We start from the raw sequence: 21,495 nt of genomic DNA, 5'->3' as shown, positions 1-21,495 counted from the left end.
ATGTGTGTGTGTTCATTTTGAACTTCAGGGTGTTTATGCATCTTCCAGACTGGCATGCTACAGTGCCTTGAAGAGAGTTCTTACAGCATGAGCAGAGCGACAGTATGTATGGGCCTTTCTGTAGCTCTGGGTGTATCTCCCTGACCTCCATGTGCATGGTGCCTGCTCCAGGCCCATTTCTCAGTTGGGGACGTTTGATTTCCACCAGTGCTCTAAGTATAACCTTTTCTGCCTGTCATCAGTAATCATGGTGAGCCTCAAGATAAAAAAGGCTCTCTGGCCAATGCCCCACAAACAGCAGATTACAGCAAATCACAAATTAAAGTCAGAGGGGACGCATGCAATGAGAGTGAGGGAAGACGAGCGGTGTCCTCCAGAGCCAAGAGGTTTACTCTGTTTCATTAATGCCAATGAACTTAACGCAATCAATTCTCTGCGAGACATAGTGGTGCTGGTAAACAGGTCCTAATACCATCTGCTTAGGTCAGTGCAATAAAGCTGCTCTCTGTGCACACTCACTTAATCCTAGTTTATATTTACTCCACTTCACCAGGCTAAAACAATTCCCTGAGAGCATTTCAACAAACCGGGAGGTTGGTGCAATGTCTATGTGAGCCATTGACAGTTTTTGCAAAGGGAAGAATATTAAATAGCAGAAAATTAAATTCTCTTGGATATTTTGATTGGATCTGGTCTCATGAATGCTGCCCTAAGATTCAGCCGTGGTTGATTATCAGAGCTGGAAAAAGCATAGGGGTCTACCTGTTGTCATTAAGTTGTGTGTATCTTGGCTGAGGATCTGGGTCGCCGTCATTTACGTCGTAACTTGCATCTGGGTCCTAAGGAAAGACAGATAAGGTGTGTGAGTCAGGTGCAGAGACAGGTTTTCTGTAATTCAAGTCAGTTTGGTGCATTTACACATTTTATAAAACTGCATGCTGTTAAAAACAGTTAACCCCAAACCCTGTAAACCTGACATAATTCTTTCAAGCCAAAAAAATCTCTGTGTTAGCATGAGGCGTGCTGTATCTTATTTATTCTATTGTCATCTATATTTTATTCCAGGCGGCTGCAATGACCCAATTTCTCCACAGGAATTATTAAACTTTTATCTTAAACTTTTCATCTTATAAAGGAGTAACATTGGGTTGCCCCCTGAAAGTCAACACTTCTACTCATATCATAGGCCCCATGAGTCAACTGAGATTCTCTGAGTCAAACAGTCGTTTATTATTAATTTTTAAGACAGTCAATGTGTGCGAGCGCATTGCAATGACAATACAACAAAAAATGTAACTGATGAGGCACACCTTCAAGATCAGTGTGACACATAGCAAGGTGAGAGTGAGAAGCACACCAACACAAAGCTGCCAATAGTGTTTCTACTGCATTTCTGCTAAAAACACAGATCCCTACACTATCAGTAGTATAGTATCAATAGCAGCAGGGTCATGGACTGGGGTTATGAAAAGCATCATACATACATAATCTTAAATACTCAAAACAATTTCTTATGCGACTCTGTTGCAATTGTACCAATGTATTTTCTTACTACCGGAAAGTCTATGCATTAAAAAATAAAACATAACAATACAATGAACAGTTAATCATCATGTTGAACAGTTGAATCTGATTTGACTAAGGAAATTTTGAGCCAGGTACCGCCCAAGTTATACTCACGTAGTTCTGTTTCAGGTCAGGGTGGTTCTTCTCTATCCCATCATCCAGGATGGACACCACCACCCCTTTACCTGTGTAGCCCAACTCCCATGCACCTTTGGCGTTCAGGTCACGGCGGTTCCCGTTGTACTGAAGATGGAGAAAGTCAATAATAACTAAACTGATCACCTAAGTGCTGACAGGTACCAGCTTTTAAGCTTAAAATCTGGCACGGTTGTCTTTAAAAATCATTTAAGACATTTAGATGAAGAATGAGCTTTGAAGTAATGTAATCAGGAGAAAATGTTTGATCCACTACTTATTGAATAGCAGTCATTTTCTCTTTTGGCAAAAAAAAAAAAAAAAAAAAAAAAAATCTCTAGGAGGAATCGGCAGTATTACAAAGTTGTAGGCAGCCTCTACACCCAATAGTAAGAGTACCGGTGCCAAGATTGTATCTCTTATCAGAGTTAACGCCAATGAGTGGCTCTGTCAGCAAAACGCCAACAAACTGCATGACGGCACACAGCTATCACTCTGCAGGCATTTTGATGTGCTTTTGACATTCAACTTGACCTTTGGTCAAATGCCATGTCTGTCCTTTATGTACTTCAAAGCTCTTCTATCTAAAATCCAACCTCAGTTAAATATAATTTCTCTGATATACCGTCCACCCCTTTTCCCCTGGATTTCAGACCCTTGTATCTTCAGTCTATCAGACAGGATACGGTTTGTTCCGCAACCTTGTACTGTCATTGACACTAAAACTGTCAAGAGGAAAATCCATTTCAGCCAAAAGCTGTGATCTGCAATCAGACTGAGGAAGAACTTTTAGGGCTGACACACTGAGCGAGAAGTCTAAGTGTATAGAGTTTCATTTTGAAAAGCTACTCATCAAATAAGCCTTTTCCGTCCCAGTAATATTAATGCATCTCTTTAATCTCTCTATTCTGTCTGAACACTGAAATCCTTAGCATGTGAGCAAATCTACAGCTTTAGATCTGTCCTTTGAGGCTTGTCCATCATTTATCAGTGCAAAAACCAGTAATCATTGAGATGGATATCAAAAAATATGAATTATTCATAAAAAGGGACGTATCTGTCAATCATGTCACACGTCCACCAAAGCAACCCACCCACACTCTCCTCTGGCTGGTCAGGTTCACTTTTTATGACAGACTGTGATTCACTGTTACTGTCACATAACCTGAAACCAGGAGAGCGTGGGAGGGACAGACCACAGCAGCACACTACTGCAACCTGGCAACCTAGCAACCTTTGCATGATGTGCCACTGCTGCAACAAAACATTGGTCTAACAGTGTCAATTCATATATATATATAATATATATATATATATATGTGTGTGTGTGTGTGTGTGTGTGTGTGTGTAAAACTTAAATATCAACAAGAGTTCAGCCGAATATCAACAAACCATAAATGACATTTCAACAATATGTTCCCACAGCATTATCACTGTTCCCACCAAAGTTCACCCACCAGTGCTGTGATTGGTCATAAAAGTTGTTGGCCCATTCACTAAAAGAGACTTGACATAAGCCCTCACCCAATGAGAACCCTAACCTTAACCAAGTGGGTGAATCTCATCCAGTGTGGCAGTGTTCACAATAACACATCGGGCATGCAGCAATAATATCAAGTGAGCCTACATGTTTGTTAAAATTCAGCAAACACATACAACAGAACAGAGTCCTGCACGAGTTAACAGGGACGCTGCAAAAAAATTGTGTAACAGGCAAAAAATATATTTTTTTAGAATCATAGGCACGGGCACAGGTAAACACAAAATAAATGCAGGTAGCTGGTGAGAACCAAAAAATTGAATTATAATTGTATATAAATATTGTAATAACATTAATATGCATTGTTAAGTGAGCGTGAGAAAGAGGTATCTGCATATAGTGCATGCGAACCGGCATGAGTGTATGTCAGTAAATGTGCAGTTGTTGTAGAGACACAATCCTGTGTGTGTGTGTGTGTGTGTGTGTGTGTTAGAGAGAGAACCGATTGAGCTCATTTTAATTCTCCCTCTGCTGTGCTGTGAGGATTGATTCTGCCACATACAGTTATATATGATCTATGGTTATGGTTGCACAAGTAAAATAAAGCGCTTTAAAATGAGTGACTGTGTAGCCTATGTGCTTAATCGCGGGTCTTATATTTCGGGGTCCCTGCAGGTCTGCATCTGACATGATGATAATTGCGGGTAACAGGTCGGGTTTAGTACTGAGCTTTGCAGGTGCAGGCAGGAATGGGTTAGCAAAATTAATCCTGTGCAGGGCTCAACACAGCATGAATAACAGACATGCTGCTATGCTGCCGAACTGTAATTTATGGTTTATAAATATTCTACTGAACTCTTGTTGATATTTAAGTTATATATCAATTGACATTCTGCTAAATATCTATAGGGGACTATCCAAAGAAACTGTGATCAAAGCAATCTAACAACAGAACTATTTTAGAGTTAAAAAAAATGAAGGGAAAGAGCTTATTTGAAGGGAAAGAGCTTATTTGCCAATTTTTCTTACAGGGACTGTAAATCCAGTTAAAAAGAGGAGTTTTATTATGTAGTATTATTCTTGACTTCGATCTTCATCATCCACCAAAATCAATAACTGCAATAAAATTAAATGAATAAGTTTTAGAGGCTGAATTTTCTTAAGTAATCCCTTCCAGTGGGGCTGGGTGGGCTTTAGTTTCCCTTGTTGTCTGGCCCCTGGTAAAACCACACAGCTGCCCAGCAAAGCTGCTGGAATGAGCTATGGGTCCTACTGTGCAGCAACAATATGCTAGCTTGTCTTTTCATCGCTAACATTGCTGTGGAGCCATCTTCAGCCAAATCAGAAAGCCTAATTTAATTATTTGGGTTTATTTGAAAATGTTTTATTATATTTGTTAAGTTTTGCAAATGTATTGTTTAAAATTTTATATTGTTTTTTTTTCTCTTTCTAGGACAAGGACTGCAGTTGAAAATTAGCCTGCTGGCTAACACTGAACACATGAATGTTGATGAATGTGTGTTTAAATAAAATACAAATACAAATACTATCAACAAAATTCTTTCAATCTCCAACGATAGTGTAAGCATTGTTAACCTCTAACCTCTAGGGGGAATTTACTATGTCTAATGATCCAGGGAACAGTCAGTCAAGTGGGCTACTGTTGAATCACATTCCCTTTCAACCAGCCTCCAACAGCTCCAGGACACCAGGGAACTGAATTTGCCTCTTTTAAAATGCAGGCATTTGAAGAATTAGTGATGCAAGTCTGTTTGTTCTGCATCACAATGAACTTTCTCCTGCCTGAAGCAGCCTCACAGTAACTGAAGGAAGGATGGAGCAAAACAGAAATTTTCAGAAATTGTTACTTTCTATTTCAACAGGCCAATAAAATACATCAGTGACATTTTTCAAGTCAAATGTAAAATCATTCTGAATGGAGGTGTGTTTCGAGTTGAGGCACTTCTTTTTAATCTCCGTCTTTGTCATCTGATTAAAATAAACCAAAGCATTCAAATCGGCGTTTACGGCACAGTGTGTGAACACCGTATTTTAAAAGCAGAAAGCTGAAGGTGGAAGTCATTCATATTTGTGCTTGTTCTGCAAACAAGACACCCACACAGACTGCACCTATTCATACAGGCTTTGTCTGACTTTTGACAGGGGTAGGCATCACATGGCCAAATTTAATTACGTGTATTGACTTTGGGTGGATAGGAATAGCAATCAGTGTGCAATGCTGAATGAACTCTCGTGGTATTTGCACACATTCCCCAGACACACATGCTTTTGTTAAGTGATTTTTCCGTCCAGATAGGCTAATACGCACCAGGTACCACTGATCTCTGAACTTGGGATCTGAAGGCTCTGTGAAGACGTCTCTCTTTTTCCGCCGTTTCACCACCTGCTGCTCTGCCCAAGACACCTGAGAGAGAAACAGACAAATACAAACACACATAAACAAATTAGTAATGCACACAATATGGTGAGATGCTGCACAGCTAAAGGCAGTGAGCATGAGCAAAGAAAAAGTGGCAAAGAATAGTGCTCACTGTAGTATAGAAAAACCATTAGCATAGGCAATAATTATGTGCTGGCCATGAGGGTCATAGTGTCAAATGAATTAATAGAGATCCCAATTCACAATGGGATGACAACAGACACAGAGATTAAAGGCACAGGGGTAGTGTGGGCTCCTCACTAATGAGACTCGCTGACGAATGCCAGAGCAGTCTCAGCCTAATTAAAATTTCTGGATCAGGGTAAATTAGAGACCACAAATGATCTTCAACATAGTTTTGGGCACAAGCGAACATGTATACACACAAACATATGTACATACATGTTCACAATCAACTGAAAAGCACAACAACACAACATCAACCCAGGCTACAGCTGGCAGGGAGCGTTTCTAACATGGGAGTTCCTGCGGAAAAGTGTTGACAGAGGCAGATCGCATACAGTGGAAATAAGGCTGCATCTTACTGCCTCAGTAGACTTGCACTTGCTGTATGGCAAAACGCCCGGGTAGATGAGAACAGAAAAATATGTCAGAAAAGGAAAAGACGGAGAACTGCTGCAAGGACAAAGCGGCTGACATGAAGGACAATCAAAGCACACTGCAGCTCTGTCTCCGCCTCTGCAGAACACACACAGACACACAGGAGCAAAAACAAAACGCTAAGAGAGACAACACGGTCACTTTAGTAGCGACACTCTTGCCTTGTCAATCCAACACTGTCGACATTTGGCATGTGTGAAAATGAAATGCATGGACACCATTTTAATAACACAGAGGTTTGTGTGTTTGTGAGTTTGCTCCCTTCACTGGTTTGCAGCACAGACAAAGTGGAGCAGATGTCTCCACTGGGGATGTGAGGAGAGGTCAGCTGTGTGAGGTACAGCTGCTGCATCGATTTAATCACACAGGACACAGGGTGAAACCTGGGCGTGGGGGGAGGGGAGCGGTCATTAAATCTTATCCATTGTCTTTTGACCGGGGAATTCTCAATTTGACAGTTAGAATTATCGAATTGCTGTCACCTCGGTGATTCTTTCTTGTGTATGTGTCTTCCTCAGAGTAGTTTGAGTAACCAGGTTAAAGCAAAGGAATCGGATTATTAAAAAAGTAGGCCCACTGATCCAGTTTTTCCCCCAAAAGTGTAGCGATGTTACCTGAGTTTCTTTAATCCCTTGAACCGCTTATGGAGACCACATTTTCTAATTTAAATGGCAGTTTTGTATCTCAGACTGAATTGATGTGACACAGGAATATCTGGAGAGGCTATGAAGTGATAATGCACTCAAAGTCATCTGCAGCTGTCAAACACAACTGAAATTCTGCCTAGACTTCGGGTGCTCTTGATAAGTTTGCTCAGCTTTTTCATCCTTTGACATACGCACTGAGTGACTTACTTACTTGGTGAGTGATGCATCTGAGTTGCATTTTACAGCATACTAATCATCGCACTATAATCCACAAACCAAAAAAAAAAAAGCAGATATACCCTGAAATTGTATTTCATTTTATTCTCTGATATTCAACAATTCCATAGTGTTTCTAGATGCTAAATATCTTATAAAGAATACTCACATTCATATTCTAGCAATAGGTGACATCTTCCCTTTGGTGAAAGAATGTCAGATACCAGAGACACTGAGAAGTTTGTTTATGTGGTAAATGTGCCAGTGCTAAGAAATTTCAGTAGAAACACAAAGCTGCCTTGTCCATATCCTTAAAGTAACAGATTAAGAGTAGAAACACTGAAATTTCTGTGTCTTAGCTGTATAATGTGGATTACCTCAAGCACCTCAAGTTGAGTTGAAATGAGGACAAGATAACAAATGAACTCCGCATTGCTCTGCATGGCACTGAGTCAAACTGTATTAAAATGCCATCATATCAAGCTGTTGACTTGCTCAAACATATCTTTCCTGTACTGAACGGCTAAATATTGGTTTTACATTCACATCCCTCGCCTCCAAAGTAAGTTCCCTCCATTACAAATAAATATTATGGGGCATGTTCAAGCATTATTGACAGCAGAATTGAGAAACGTAAAGGGAGTTCTGTTGATGTACTAGTCCATCTGTGGAGAAAACAGCAGTGTTAAAACAAGAGGTTTTCTTGGGTGAGTGAGACAAAGATTTAGTTGTATGCAGCATCCAAATTCAGCTTCATTATGCACCAGTGCATGTAGTTACCAGTCAGACAGAAACACACTCCGTTTGTCTCTTACACCATACTGTTCATGGGCAGTCTCCACAATTTCCCCCCTTTTCATTTTCTCATCTTCTTTACACTGATTAGATTGTAGTTGGCTGCAAAATGGTCCTGAAAAACACTTCTGTTTTTCTTTGAAATAAATTGTACCTTCATAGGTGCTTCAGGCAACGAAGCTGTTCCTGCCAATCTATCTCCGGCTTAACATTTCTTAAATACTAATAATGTGTTAGTTGCTTACAGGGAAAATCTGTATTTTCACTGTTGGACAGAAGACAGTCTCACTAACAACTACACCACCCTGTCGTCCCAACCAGACATAGAATGCTAACTGTATATCCTGTGCAGATAGATGGCTGAATGACCTCCGTAAACACTCCAGACAAGACTGCAGACAAGGCATAAACATGGCTGACAACAACACCACTTAATCACAGTTTAAATACTTCCAGCAAGTCATGAGGACCAGCCACCCGCCTGCTCCTTGCATTAGCCGAAACCCTCTTTGACACTGTGTAGTCCACCGCAGATATGTAAACCCCCACATATTAATGCCACTGACAGTGCTCAGAAACAAAAAACACAACAAAGAAGCAACTTCCCTCTAAACAATCTATCAGAGCACACCACCTAAGTCTTTATGTAATATAGCCTAAATCTGTTGGGTCTCTGTAAAGTGCCTTGAGATAACTTCTGCTATGATCTGACGCTATACAAACACAACTGAACTGAACTGAACTGAAGTCAATATAGAGGATAAGGTTTCTTTGTGAACAAACCATTCAGACCAGTAAGAGGTTAAATAAGTTAACCATGACATAACAGTACCTTTATGAAAGCAGGACATTAGCAATTATCTTTGTAAGCAATTTGTTTTATTATACTCTCTGTGGAGAATAACATATTATTGATTGCTACAGATCTAATTATTGTTGAGTCTTTTTCACAAGTACTCTGAAATTACTATCTTAAGCACACCGATCACCCATTATTTTAGTGTAAATTTTATCATAATGATCTGTTTTCTATCTGTTTAAAGTGATACGCACTTCCACAAAGAAGAGAGCTGGTATTTTGACCTAACAGCTGCCACCTTTCTTCAACCGAGCAATTAAAATAAAAGCAAATGAGGGACATGAATATATTTCCTCAACAGAGCCCCAAGGTTATCGATGAATTAGCAATCATCTTCAACAGAGCATGTCAGTCAGTCTGTGAAATGCACCATGATACTTTAAAGTATAATAAAATGCAGATGAGATCACAGTTCTCATTTCCTACAAAATGTTCACTCTCCATTTCAGAGTACCTGAAAACTAGAAATGCTGTGTAATAACTTTCACCTTTAAACTCACATTTCATACTGATTAGACTGTCTAAATCTCCAGTCTCTAGGCAGGGCTGCAAAAACAGACATTTCCAGTTTGCATTTTGCAAACAGAGTCTTGGGGAATTCTTTAATAGTTGGTGACAGAATCAGGAGCCCAGCAGCTGACAGATAGCATTTCCTTTATAAATGGCTCCGGAAAATGGAAAATAGCACGTATTTCCCCTCCATCAAGACCATTCACACGCAGAGCTTGGTTAATGTTCACATACAGGCTGGTCAGTTAATGTTTCCATCTAACAGTCAGCCTAGGCCTCTCTCTCCCACGGCACTCGCCCACACATGGCTCTGTCCTCCTTCATTACACCAATATAACGCTGTCCCTCTACGGCCAAACACAAGTCCCAACTACGGCAGCATTACTACAAAGGAACGCATGGTCATATCACACTGAAAGCAGTTCAGTGGATTTATATGAGCTTATAGTGTAGCTTCATCATGTCACAACTGCCTCTCTTCCTGCTACAGCAGTGACACTGTATCAGAAGGCTCAACAAAAGTCAAAGAGAGCAGTTAAGCTCACAGGTGGCTGAGTGGTTAAGTTCCCGTTTCACACGTGTCACATGCCTTTACTGGCCCAGGATCTTATCCCATCACTGCTACTTTTACATATAGACACAAATGTCTCAGCCAGAAAGGCACATACACAGAAAGCAGTTCAGGGAGAGGTTAGTCCCAAACTCAAAATCTTCTACAGAGTATCAACAGGGCTCATTGAGCCAGTCTGTAAGATCTGGCAGAGATCCAGGTGCTTTAGTCAGTAATTAGAGACTCTTCAAAGAGAGTATACTGAACTGGGGATTCAAGTCTATCAGTTAAAAAGCTGGAGGCCAGTCTCTCTAGGATATTATAGTTTCTCTGATAGACAAAAATATTGTTACAGTGAAACATCAAGGTGATTTTCAATGTTTTCTACAGAAAGATTCGAAGACTGACGAAAATATGAGTCAAATTTGCAAGGAGCTTTTGGCTGATGAAGTCTTTGATCAGATAATTTACTGCAGCGAGGTTGCCAATATTTGCTAAACTTTGGATGGGAGAGCATTTCTGTGTAAAAGGTGTGGTCAAAATTGCAAGCTATTGCAGCATTTGCTCGGCTCTCTTGAATTCAAAATAAATAAATAAATACAAATCTTGCAAATTCCTGGAGGGGCTGACAAGCTGACCTGAACTTTCAAGAGCAGGCAGGAGGACCTGGCACTGCGAGGCTCCGCTTTCTCTGAGGTGCAGTGGGAAAAAAGGAATTCAACAACAGGAAATAAAGCTGCAGTGGGGAAAGGAAATCCCAACGAGGGGGTGAGGGAGGTGGGCCAGCTCCAAGAGTGGACAGGAACAAAGAAGACGGCAAATACCATTCTTTTCCCAGTGTGCACCTGTTCTTTGTGGCCACACAGCATGACAACGAGGCCAATGACATCTGGAGCTGGGCTTCACTAACTTTTTAAAGGCAGCAGACGAGTGCAGTGAAACCTAATCTCACCTGTGCGAGGCAAAGCTTTTTTCTATCAAAGTGGGGCAGGCCTGAAGATTATATGAACTGTGTTTGAACACTGAACTGGGGCAACACTGGAGGCTTCAGACCTACTGGGGGTTTAAAGTGAGTAGATTATAATTTTAATTTGCAGTTTTAAGAAACACAGCCAAGAGAAAAAAAAGACCCAAGTAGGGCTGTGCCATATCATATTGTTCATGATAATACTGGTGTAAATTTGTCTGCAAAAAAAGTGTTATCACGATATCAGTGATATGGCAGTGTGATGACGTGTTGACACATTTGCACACCCTACCACGCAGCCTACAATATAGGAATTCAGTGTTCTCCACACCGCCCAGGTATATTAACAACCCCCTTAGTATAGGGCTTATAAGAAATGATGTATGTATCTCGCAAAGCCTTTGCCATTGTGTGAAAAAAAAAAAAAAGTGGCTACTCAAGTTCAACATGAACCACAATAGATTATAGTTTAGATTTCCTTGCCTGCAGTGATTAATATCCTCTGGTATCCTTATACGTTCCTGTGAGTCCAAGTTTGTTATATTCCATGTACAGAGTCAACGACAGAAAGTAAGTACCTGTTGCCTGTGTTATGTAATGTTTATATTTCATAATTTAATCAGGCATTTATATGTGCAGCATGTGGGTGTGATCTGACTGGAGAAAATATTAAGTTAGCTATTGTGAGCTGCCTGTGTTTAAGCTGAAGGTGCACAGGTGATGCTGGTGTGAGTAACTGCAATAACAGGGTGTCCATTTGGGGAAGGAAATGTCCGTCGTGTGGACGCCATTTTCTGGCACCCTCGTTTAACCAGAGGGCGGCGCTATAGTCACTGTAACCCGGTCAGGAATACATCGGTGAAGTTTGTTTCTCTGGAAAGCAATACTCTTATTTGTCTGTAATTCTAGGTCACTGTTAAAACTGGACCTTGTAATGTTTAATGATATATCTATGTCTGAATGAGTATCGATAGTTTGATTTGGCACGATACACAACATACACAGACATTTCATGCTCGCTTCACAATAGTTTATGCCCTGTTGTAGTCAAGATGCCAGAGCATAATTTATTATTTATTTGTTATTCCAGACTGATGACAATACTGACTGTTGAACTACACCAACAAATAACAGCTGGAACACAGTACAGTTCAGAGAAGAAACGACAACTACAGTGACAAAACCTGACTGAGCTAGCTCTTAGATGTTACCTCAGTAACAATTACCTTTATGGTACCATAAATACCTCACTGCTACAGAGTATCGAACAAAGGACATGTCATTGAGGAAAACGCAAGTTGAGCTGGGTAAAACTGAGTAAAAACACTAAAATAAGGGTAGATATAGGCTAATGTACAGTGTCATTCTGAGGGAAACAATGTAGTCATTGTTTTTTTTTTCATAACTACTTTAATATCATTACCACAAATTCCGCTGAAACATTGTGATATTACTTTAAGGTTATATTGCCCGCCCCTGGACCCAATTAGTATTGTCTGGCCCAAAATGTCAAAGTGGATTATTATTATTTTTACCTATATACTTTTTTTGACAAATTAATAAAAATTTGAAGTAAGCCAATAGTGTTACACTCCAAAAATACATCCCAATAATATACAATATACAACAATATATACTTCAAAAATGATTTAAACCCTTGTGTTTGCCCACACCTCACGTGTAGAACTTTACAACTCACCCACCCTGAAAAAAGTGGAGAGAATAGCTGCTCCTGACAGTGTGCCAGTGTGTTTGGATGCAGTCATGGTATTAATCTTGGAAGACCTCCGAGATGGTAGAGTTTTAAAAGAACTAATGACAGCCATGAAGACCTTTCTAGGGGGAGGGATTGTTTGTTTGCACAACTGCAAACTGGGTTTAGGAAGAGCCTCACACAAGAGTTAGCAGCAAGGTGTCACAACAAGCAAGTTTGTGTTTTGACATCTGATTACACCCCACACAGGGGATGGCAAAACTTAAGAATAAGGGTTGAATTGAGAACTTGGGTATCCAATGGTGATAAATTTTATGACAGTGAAGTAAACAAAGACAACAAAGTCACTTGTTCTTGATGATCAAAGTATCCTCTCCAGGCTCTGTGCCTATACCATAAAGTGCAAGGAACTGTTTGTCGGCTACACCAACCCATCTGCACAGAAGCACAATCTAGGGTCTAGGGTAGAAAACAATTCTTCAAGTTGACAGTAGACTCCATCATTAGGAAACAGAATGATAGGACTCTTCATGGAATAAATAATAAACCTGGTGAGAACTGAGCAACCTGGAAAGAACGTCCACTCATTACCGGGAGACTGTACCACCAGGACAACAGTCACTACCGTACTTACAAATATGATCTGTGTGACAGAGTGAACATAAAGACTTAACATGACAGCAGCCGGGACTTTGCAATAAATAAATAATAAATAAATATATACAGCCTCCTGTGGATGCCAAATGATGACATATCACCATTATTATAATATCATTATATCATAACGAGACAAAGAAACGTGCTGCGCTCCATCTGTACCTACCGATGTTAGCGCTGTTTGTCATGACATCCAACTCTGTCTATGATCATGTCATGTAATTAATTCCTGTTTTTAATTGGGCAAAAATATTTCTGGCACAAATGATGCATTTTTTTTATCGAAAAAAAAAAAAAAAAAAAAAAAAGCCACTTCAAGCGAGCATATAAACGTTATGCCGTCCTGCCAGTTCCCTCAGGCAATTTGTTGATTTTCTCATGTCGTATTGCCAACTGCTGTTTACTGTGTCTTAGATTGCGTCTGAAGGCAGCATAAATAGGTTGAACGGATAACCACTGGCTCACAAGCAAGGTAGCTAACACAAATCTTTCCGACGAACAGTCCCAAAATGCGAAGACTTCCTAACCTGTATTCCTTTGGCAGTACAAGCAGCCCACTACGGCAAGTACTTATTGTTGTTCATTGTGAAGATGTGCAAAAATAATTTGTGAGGCTTACAGTGATGTAATGTTACCATAATTGTGTTTAATATTTATGGGATACAGTAGTTTGTAAGGATGCAACAATAACAGAGTAATGAGCAACAGGAATATGTGTTTTCTCTAAATTATGTTGAGTGTATCCATTATTGAAAAAAACTGCTTGAATATATTCTGAACCCCCCCACAGTCTATCCACTAAAAGTTGACTAGAAACTATTAAACGTGACATGCCTTAATGCACCACTGCTGGCGTGGGATGTGGGGTGCATGCGTAATGACATGCTGCAATAGCAGGCAGGTCAATTATCAAACCATAATTGGTCTACAGTTTTGTGAGTATCAGTGTTAAACTACAAATCCATGTGGCAATTTGACAAATAATGTTGAATGATCTGGAGCAAGCTGTTATGTGTTCCACTGAGAAGTGCACTTTTAATCATTCCAACTGAATGCACAGGGGAACACTGAGCCAAATTGCATAGCCATGTTGAATAATGACGACCATTTGGTCATTACCTACTTTCAATGCTGTCATTGAGCATAAGACACACCAGCAATCTCAGTATACATTTGGGTCCTGGCTGTGTCAGTTAGGGTGACGGAGTAATACCAAATCTAATTTTTCATAATAAATCCTCATTTGGGGATTTGAATACATTTAAAATGCTTAGTTAAAAAAAGACAGTCCTACTATACAACATTCTTTCCTGTCTTGACAGACATGTTGAAACACAATACTGTATCTTCTGTGAAAAAGCATTTTATTTGCTTGACATTATAGCAGCAAAGTTTTATTAAACTGGAGCTTTGGTCTCAGTTCAGTCTAGTTTATCATAACTGCTGTTCTGATATACTGGCATGTGCCGGTCAGGTACTGGAGCACATCCACTGTTTGGGAAGCAAGCTTAATCCAACATGCACCTTATAAACAGCTAAAACTGTTTTGTGAAGTTGACCGCATGCTCAGTTATACTGTTATCTTATTTATGCCTATGGACATTTTGCTGACAACATTTGAATTGTGAACTGTATCGCTCCAGAAGTTGCAGCACAGAGTCATTCCTGTCAATCTGCCTCCCTGCAGACGCCTGTATCACTAGCTGGCGCTCCCAGTGGAGGTGTGCCTTGACCTGACGGTATCAACAGAAAGGCTACATTTTATTTTGCTTTCCAACTTTGTTTTATCCAAAAATGCTAATTGATCAATTATTTGAGTATAAATTTACATAGGTGAACAGAGAAGCTGCATTTTTGGGGGTTCCAGGAGAATTTTGTGACAGTTCGTCTCCCATTTCGTGATGCCAGTATCACAGGTAGATGGTGTCTGGAGCGTTCACTTGTTCTAATTAAAATGTAAAATGTGTACCTACGTGTAGCCTAATTTATTGCATTTTTGATACCAATCTACCAGAAAATTTCACTAATTTAAAGGTCAACAATTATGTTCAATTTGTCTACTGACTGTTCCACAAACATTTTTCAACCTTGGCTATTAGGCTTGCCCTATAACACAAAAGAAAAAAACATTATGAGGCTACGTTTTAAACATAAACCCTAGCAGAGCATAGGTCCAAATAGAGAGCGCTGCTTCACATCAGTGGCACTGTGTGTCCTTGTTACTTTTATCTGATGTTTATTCAGTTTCTTGTGAAGTGCTCTGGAAGATCTGTTCTCAGAAACGTATCATACAAACAGTTTATTTTGTTGTTCTAAATGGCTGTAGGCTTTTCTGATAGATCAACAATATATCCATCATCAACCCTTACATCACTTTCAGATGTATTCTTTCCCATGTTCTCATAGCTACAAACATTCATGTCACACTCTTTCCCTGAAAGCCATGTCCAAGGTACAGATAAAACGCATTTTGGTGTGGCCATATGCTGGTGGTGCGACTTATCTCAAAACTCAAAAAACAGAAATACAGAAATGTGAAATAAAAGCAATCTCAAATCAGACAAGGAGAAGGAACTGGTTTCAGAGTGAAACACAGAGAAGTAGATGGTGGGCCCTACCCATGCATAGCACCCACCAGCTCACCTTTCTGCAGGTAAAAGACAAACAGACACACCAGATGTTGTGGGCTGTCTGCAGCATCTATTAAAAAGGGTGATAAATGAGTGCCAAGGGTTTGGCTCTTTGCCCAGTAGTTGTTAGCTGACCGTAGTCCTTTTCGCTACCCTGCTTCTAAAGCTGTACTGCACACAGTAATGTCAGATTTCAACAATAATAATCACCCAGTGGCGCAAGGCCAGTATGAAACTGATTTGAGCCAACTGACTGGTCCGTCATGGGCCCGGCAACTTTCTGGCCTTAATTAATAATTACTTACCTGGTGATAAACCCGCTCCCTTTACCTTGCTGTTGTGCTTTCTATAACCAATGCTAACCAATGGATGCTACTTCAGAGTTAGTGAAAGCATTACATGATGATGAATATTTAAATCATATGAAAAATGCAGTTCCAAACAATGATGGATTCCTGTACTGACAGAATATTGAACTAGGAGATCACACAAAATGAAACCTTTTTAGATACTTATTTAACATTTGTGGGCAATGCACAGACTCACAATAAGGACATCTGATTGGAGTACCCCTACACTGTTGTCTTTTCTGACAACATGAAAGGTGGTATGTGCCCAAAAACCTTTCAAAAAGCACATGGGCAACATACACATGTATGTACAAGAACTCCTTGGTCTGCTGAACTGCTGGGCAGTCAAAACGTCTGCAGCTGATTTCTTCTTACAGGATTCTGATTTTAAATATTGTAGGCCTTTTATATTCCAAAATGTCAATAACAATATCATTTCTTTTCTTAACATGTCTACGCTTACAGTAGGCATTTAATAGGCATAGTTATCAATATTTATTTGCTGACCATGGCCCTGACCATGTTATCTTTGGCTACTCCGATAGTGAGACCACAACCACCACCCATGCACTACACTCCATCTCCCTCTTCAAAATACAGCAGCAGTCCATTATGTCTAAGTGTGTGAATGTGTGAGTACAAACATACTCACACACTCTTTCCCTGCAGCGTACTCAGACATTAATAAATCTCATCCATATCCATGAACACACAGGCTAACAATTGTCCCCCCCCTTCCCCGAAATACCTTACCTTGGGTTCTCTTTGTAGACGGACATGAGTCCCCCTGTGATCTGACAGCGATCTCTTCACCACGGTGCGATGCCGGAAGTGATAATAATCACCAAAAACCTACAAAGAGAAAGACATATGATCATTCACCGTGAGGACGGCTTATTAAAACCTCTTTATCTCCTGTCTGATAATGGAACAGCAGTATGATCACAATTGTGTGAATATGGCTTACTTGAAGGACAATTATTCTGGCCAAGCAGGTTTTATTTTTCTTATTAGTGCGAGAACACCACTACGTATTATCTAAAAAGTAAAGCGTAGTCATGCACAGCCTGTGGATAACGTTCAGCTACAAAAGGTGTATTCCTAAAAAAACATCTAAATTACTCTCCTGTTAAACAGCACTATTTGGTAAGGAGATCCATCTCCTGCTGCAGTCATTCATGGAGCCAGATGTGAGACAAAATGTGACCTGCTGTAATACAACACAGCCCATCAGATTCTGGCTTACAGAGAGTGACTTGACTGGGAGCCAACTGACTGCCCAAATAAGACTGGACACTGCTTTTATGGAAGGTCACTGGACAGGGAAACAGCAAATGCCCCGGCTGTGACCCCACTTTACTGAGGGAAAATAGATGCTGCATAACTAAAAAGAAGGCAGACGGGTCACACAGAGGCACGTAATATATCAGAGTTTCACAAAACACTAATGAAGGTGGGCTGTCTTAACAAAAGCACGCTATTGCCCTGAGTGAAAAAAATATAAAATGCATTATTTATGAGTTTATTTTCATTGAAACCAAAGCAGTGTTTAACAGTGTCCAACTACCGCATCTTCTAGCCAAATGTGGCACCCAAGCATATTTGGGAGCATCACAATATTTGAGTACTCACAGCTTTCATAAGCCAAGCTGATCTGAGTTCAGTGTGTCAAAACAAATCTCCCGCCCACCTTCATGTTATTGCGAGCTATAAATGTTTCCCTGCATTTAAGTAATGCTGTAATGATGCTACACTGTGTCTGAAATGTTGATGATTGGCTACATTAGCAAGTGGGGACGAGGTGTGCACACACAAATAGGTAAGCTTGTCCCCATTTCATTTATTTAAAGAGCTTAGCCTATCCCCCCTCCCTCCCCATCACTACCACCTTGACAAACATCCCCTGTGGGACACCCTGTACATGACCCATAATCCTCTGCACTCACTCCAGTCATTACAACTGTGTAATTGAGGGCATTAATATCGAACAGTGACATTCTTGCCCTGGACAGAATATACTGGCCCTGCACAGAAAATAAGTACATCCAGATATTAACACACAGGTGGTATGAATCTACAATAAGCTCTCAGCATGTCACAGTAAAGCAGTTTTAGAAGGAAAATAACTTGGTGGCATGAATGGAACATATTTTTCTCAATGGTCTTCATGATTATAACACATTTACACTGAGGAGGCATGCTGTGTGCAGGGCTGTCAGACAGGGCAATACAATGATCAGAAATCCAGAAGGACATTTTTATCTTCACAGTGAATACTGATCCTGCCTCTAAAAAGGAAGGTGACTGGTGATGACTGCTGTCTCATGAGTTCTGAACTTTCAATTACTGATTTCACTACACAGAATAAAGCTTCATTTATATACATAGGTACATACATATGCAACAACAGCAACATTCAGTTGCTGCTCATTTGTGTTTCTTTCAGCCATCAGTTTGGTCGTCAGCAAGGGAAAAGCAGCTCAGTTGGGTAACCCTGTTATAACACTGCCTCCACCATGCTGGAAAGGTGATGTGCTCTGCTTTGGGTTGTGAGCTTTCATTCTCCACACTTTTCTCTACCCATCATTCTGGTACAAGTTAATCTTAAGTTCATCTGTCCAAAGAACCTTGTTCCAGCATTGGGCAGACTTTTTTTAGATGTTTTTCTGAAAAGTCTAATCTGGCCTTCCAGTTCTTGAGTGACACCAGTGCTTTGCACCTTGATGTTTACTCTCTGTATTTATTTTCTCGCAAATGTCTCTTGACTGTAGATTTGGACAATGATACACCCTGTTTTTGACCTCCCCAGATATTGTGAATGGGGTTTTCTTCACCAGGGAAAGAATTCTATCCATCTATCTAGATAGATATTCAGACAATAAATTCAGACAATAGAATTGCTGGGAGACTTACTTGGGGACAATAAGTATCCCAGCGATTCTACTGTCTGAATTTTTATCTATCTATCTATCTATCTATCTATCTATCTATCTATCTATCTATCTACCTACCCATCCATCTATCTATCCATCTATCTATCCATCTATCTATCTAGCCATCCATCCATCCATCCATCCATCCATCCAGATAAAAATTCAGACAGGGTGGCTCTTCTCTTGTTCAAAGAGAAGAGCCACCTTATTGTCTGAATCTATCTATCTATCAGATAGATAGATAGATAGATAAAATTCAGATAATAGAATCGCTGGGATACTTATTGTCCCAGCAGAAGTCACAGTACAGCCAAGGTCCAGCAGCGGGTGGTGCAATGTAACTTCACTCCAGAAGAGGCAGGGTTCAGCCCTCTAGCCACTTCTGCTCCCATTTAATCACAGCAAACAGGCCGATTCCAGCCAAGCTGACACAAATAGCCCCTGCACGCCAAGCAATAGGAGGCAATAACGAAAGGAGAACACACGCTTTATAATGAAATGCAGTTTAGTGGTGGGAGCACCACCGCAACCACAAGTTTGTGTGCACATCTGCATGTATGTGTGTGTGCATGGTTGTTACTGTAATGGAGCGTGATCAAAGCTAGAAGCAAGTGTGGTATGTACATGGAATAAAACGCTGACATCTAAAAGCATTAGCTGCGCCAATTGTGTCTCTTCTGAGAGGAAAGACGAATGAGAGCAGAGTTTGGGACCATTGTGTTAGTCCGGATAAGAGCTTGGGAGGTTGGGCACTGATCAAAGACGTGGGTGGAGAGTGGCAGAGTCTATTAAGCAACTCTAAGTAACATTAAAATGAATAAGACTCTTAAAAAATAAAGCCACAAGGGCTAATTCAGCTAGAGCATTTGTTCAAAGAGAAGAGCCACCCTAAAACACAAAGAAAAATGTCTATTAGTGATATGCGTTTCTGGGCCTGTTTTGTTATCTGTTGTTGTTGTTTTTTTTTTTCTTTTTTCCCCCTGTGGATAACTGGCCAAACATGACACGATGTTTCATTATATTTCCAGTAGAGCAACAAAGGAGTTTGATAGAAGTTTTTCAGCTGCCTAAGACATCAAGAGTAAACATCAGGTTTGGGTGTCAGTGCCTCAGAAGATAAGAACAAAGGCTTCTCTCTAAACTCACCCTTTCACACACTGACATTGAAAAACCAAACAGGGACAACTTCATAGTAGAAGATGCAACAATACCATTTTTTTTCCAACAGGAGTAACCCAAATGAGCCAGTACGAAATATAGCCACAAGGCATTTGTGTTGTACAGCTCTTGCATTGTATTGATTCAATAAACTCTTGCTCTGCTCTTGCCATTGCAGTTGTTTTCAGCATTTACAAATATAAACTGCAGCTGAATGCAACATGTTCATGCACATTCTCTCTGGATTGCTGAAACTGATTCTGGAAAATGTGTAAAACGTCACTAAAAACTCACTGTGGTAAAAGCAGAAGACAAAGGTTGAGGGAACATGGACACTCTAAAATCAAAATGACATCACTCAGTCATTAAATAACTCGTACAGTGCACTGAACATCACAGGCCGATTTTAACTTACAAAGCAATAGTATCTGAGTGGGGATTTTATCCTTTAAGAAAAAAAAAAGAGAGGTCACTTAATTTTCAGAGCTCATTTCCACATTTCTTTCAAAAGCTGACTGTCCTTGGCACCTGACCTCACGGATGTCAGGACAGATATGAAGCTGTGCATTGACACTTAGTGGCAAGAATTCAAACAGAATGTAAAATAGCTCTGAAAAATGACCACAGCACCCGACAGGTATGAGACAAATAACCACTGCAGGCTCTACAGAGATTAGATACTATAGACACAGCAAATAATAAACCCATTTTCTTATGGCCAAATGTCTGCCTTGCAGCTTAACCATTGTTCTGCAATAAAGGGACACTTGAAATGTACTTTTTTTTTTTTTTTTTTGTCAAATCAAAAGACCACACTGCATCCATAGGGTTTAACTGCTTTTCTATGGGAAAAAGGCCATCTACAGCAACGACATTTAAATAGTGGAAATGTGGAAACACAATAATCAGGACTTGTGAGTGACCATTACTGATGCGATAAGCCTGGCGCTGATAAAGCAGAACAGCCTTAACAGGTCCTCCTTGGAGTGGACCATTACTGGAGTGAAGCATTAATCCATCAACCTTATTGAAATGCACAGTAACGGGCAGGGGAAAATTACTGTCTGCTGGGTTGTTTGCCTGTTTGCTTCCCCCAGCCTGCCAAGTTTACCTTGTGGGAAAGCACTTATCAAAAGGTCTGGTGTCTGTTGACACAACTATGCTCTACCAAGAACCCAACAATGTCTGGAGACAAATCAGAGGGAGATCTGGGGCTGAAATACAATGATGTATGATTATATTCCATATGGAGCAGTGACATCAAGTA

The 21,495-nt window shown here is 40.2% G+C and overlaps 1 protein-coding gene across 3 annotated transcripts in view; it reads right to left on the bottom strand.

The window, feature by feature from the left end:
* The window catches only part of furina (furin (paired basic amino acid cleaving enzyme) a), a 94,930-nt gene that overhangs the window by 32,007 nt on the left and 41,428 nt on the right, over positions 1-21,495 (bottom strand). For all 3 annotated transcript variants that reach the window (XM_030075711.1, XM_030075719.1, XM_030075725.1), the window contains exons 3-6: positions 16,891-16,989; positions 5,511-5,606; positions 1,681-1,809; positions 763-839 (exon numbers count right to left, since the gene is read on the bottom strand). In XM_030075711.1, the coding sequence (XP_029931571.1) occupies positions 763-839; positions 1,681-1,809; positions 5,511-5,606; positions 16,891-16,989 (401 nt within the window). The remainder of the gene's footprint in view (positions 1-762; positions 840-1,680; positions 1,810-5,510; positions 5,607-16,890; positions 16,990-21,495) is intronic.

Source organism: Myripristis murdjan, chromosome 3, assembly GCF_902150065.1.
Source record: "Myripristis murdjan chromosome 3, fMyrMur1.1, whole genome shotgun sequence".
NCBI lineage: Eukaryota > Metazoa > Chordata > Actinopteri > Holocentriformes > Holocentridae > Myripristis > Myripristis murdjan.
Note: the sequence above shows the minus strand (reverse complement) of the source record. Positions and strands in the feature narration are given on the sequence as shown.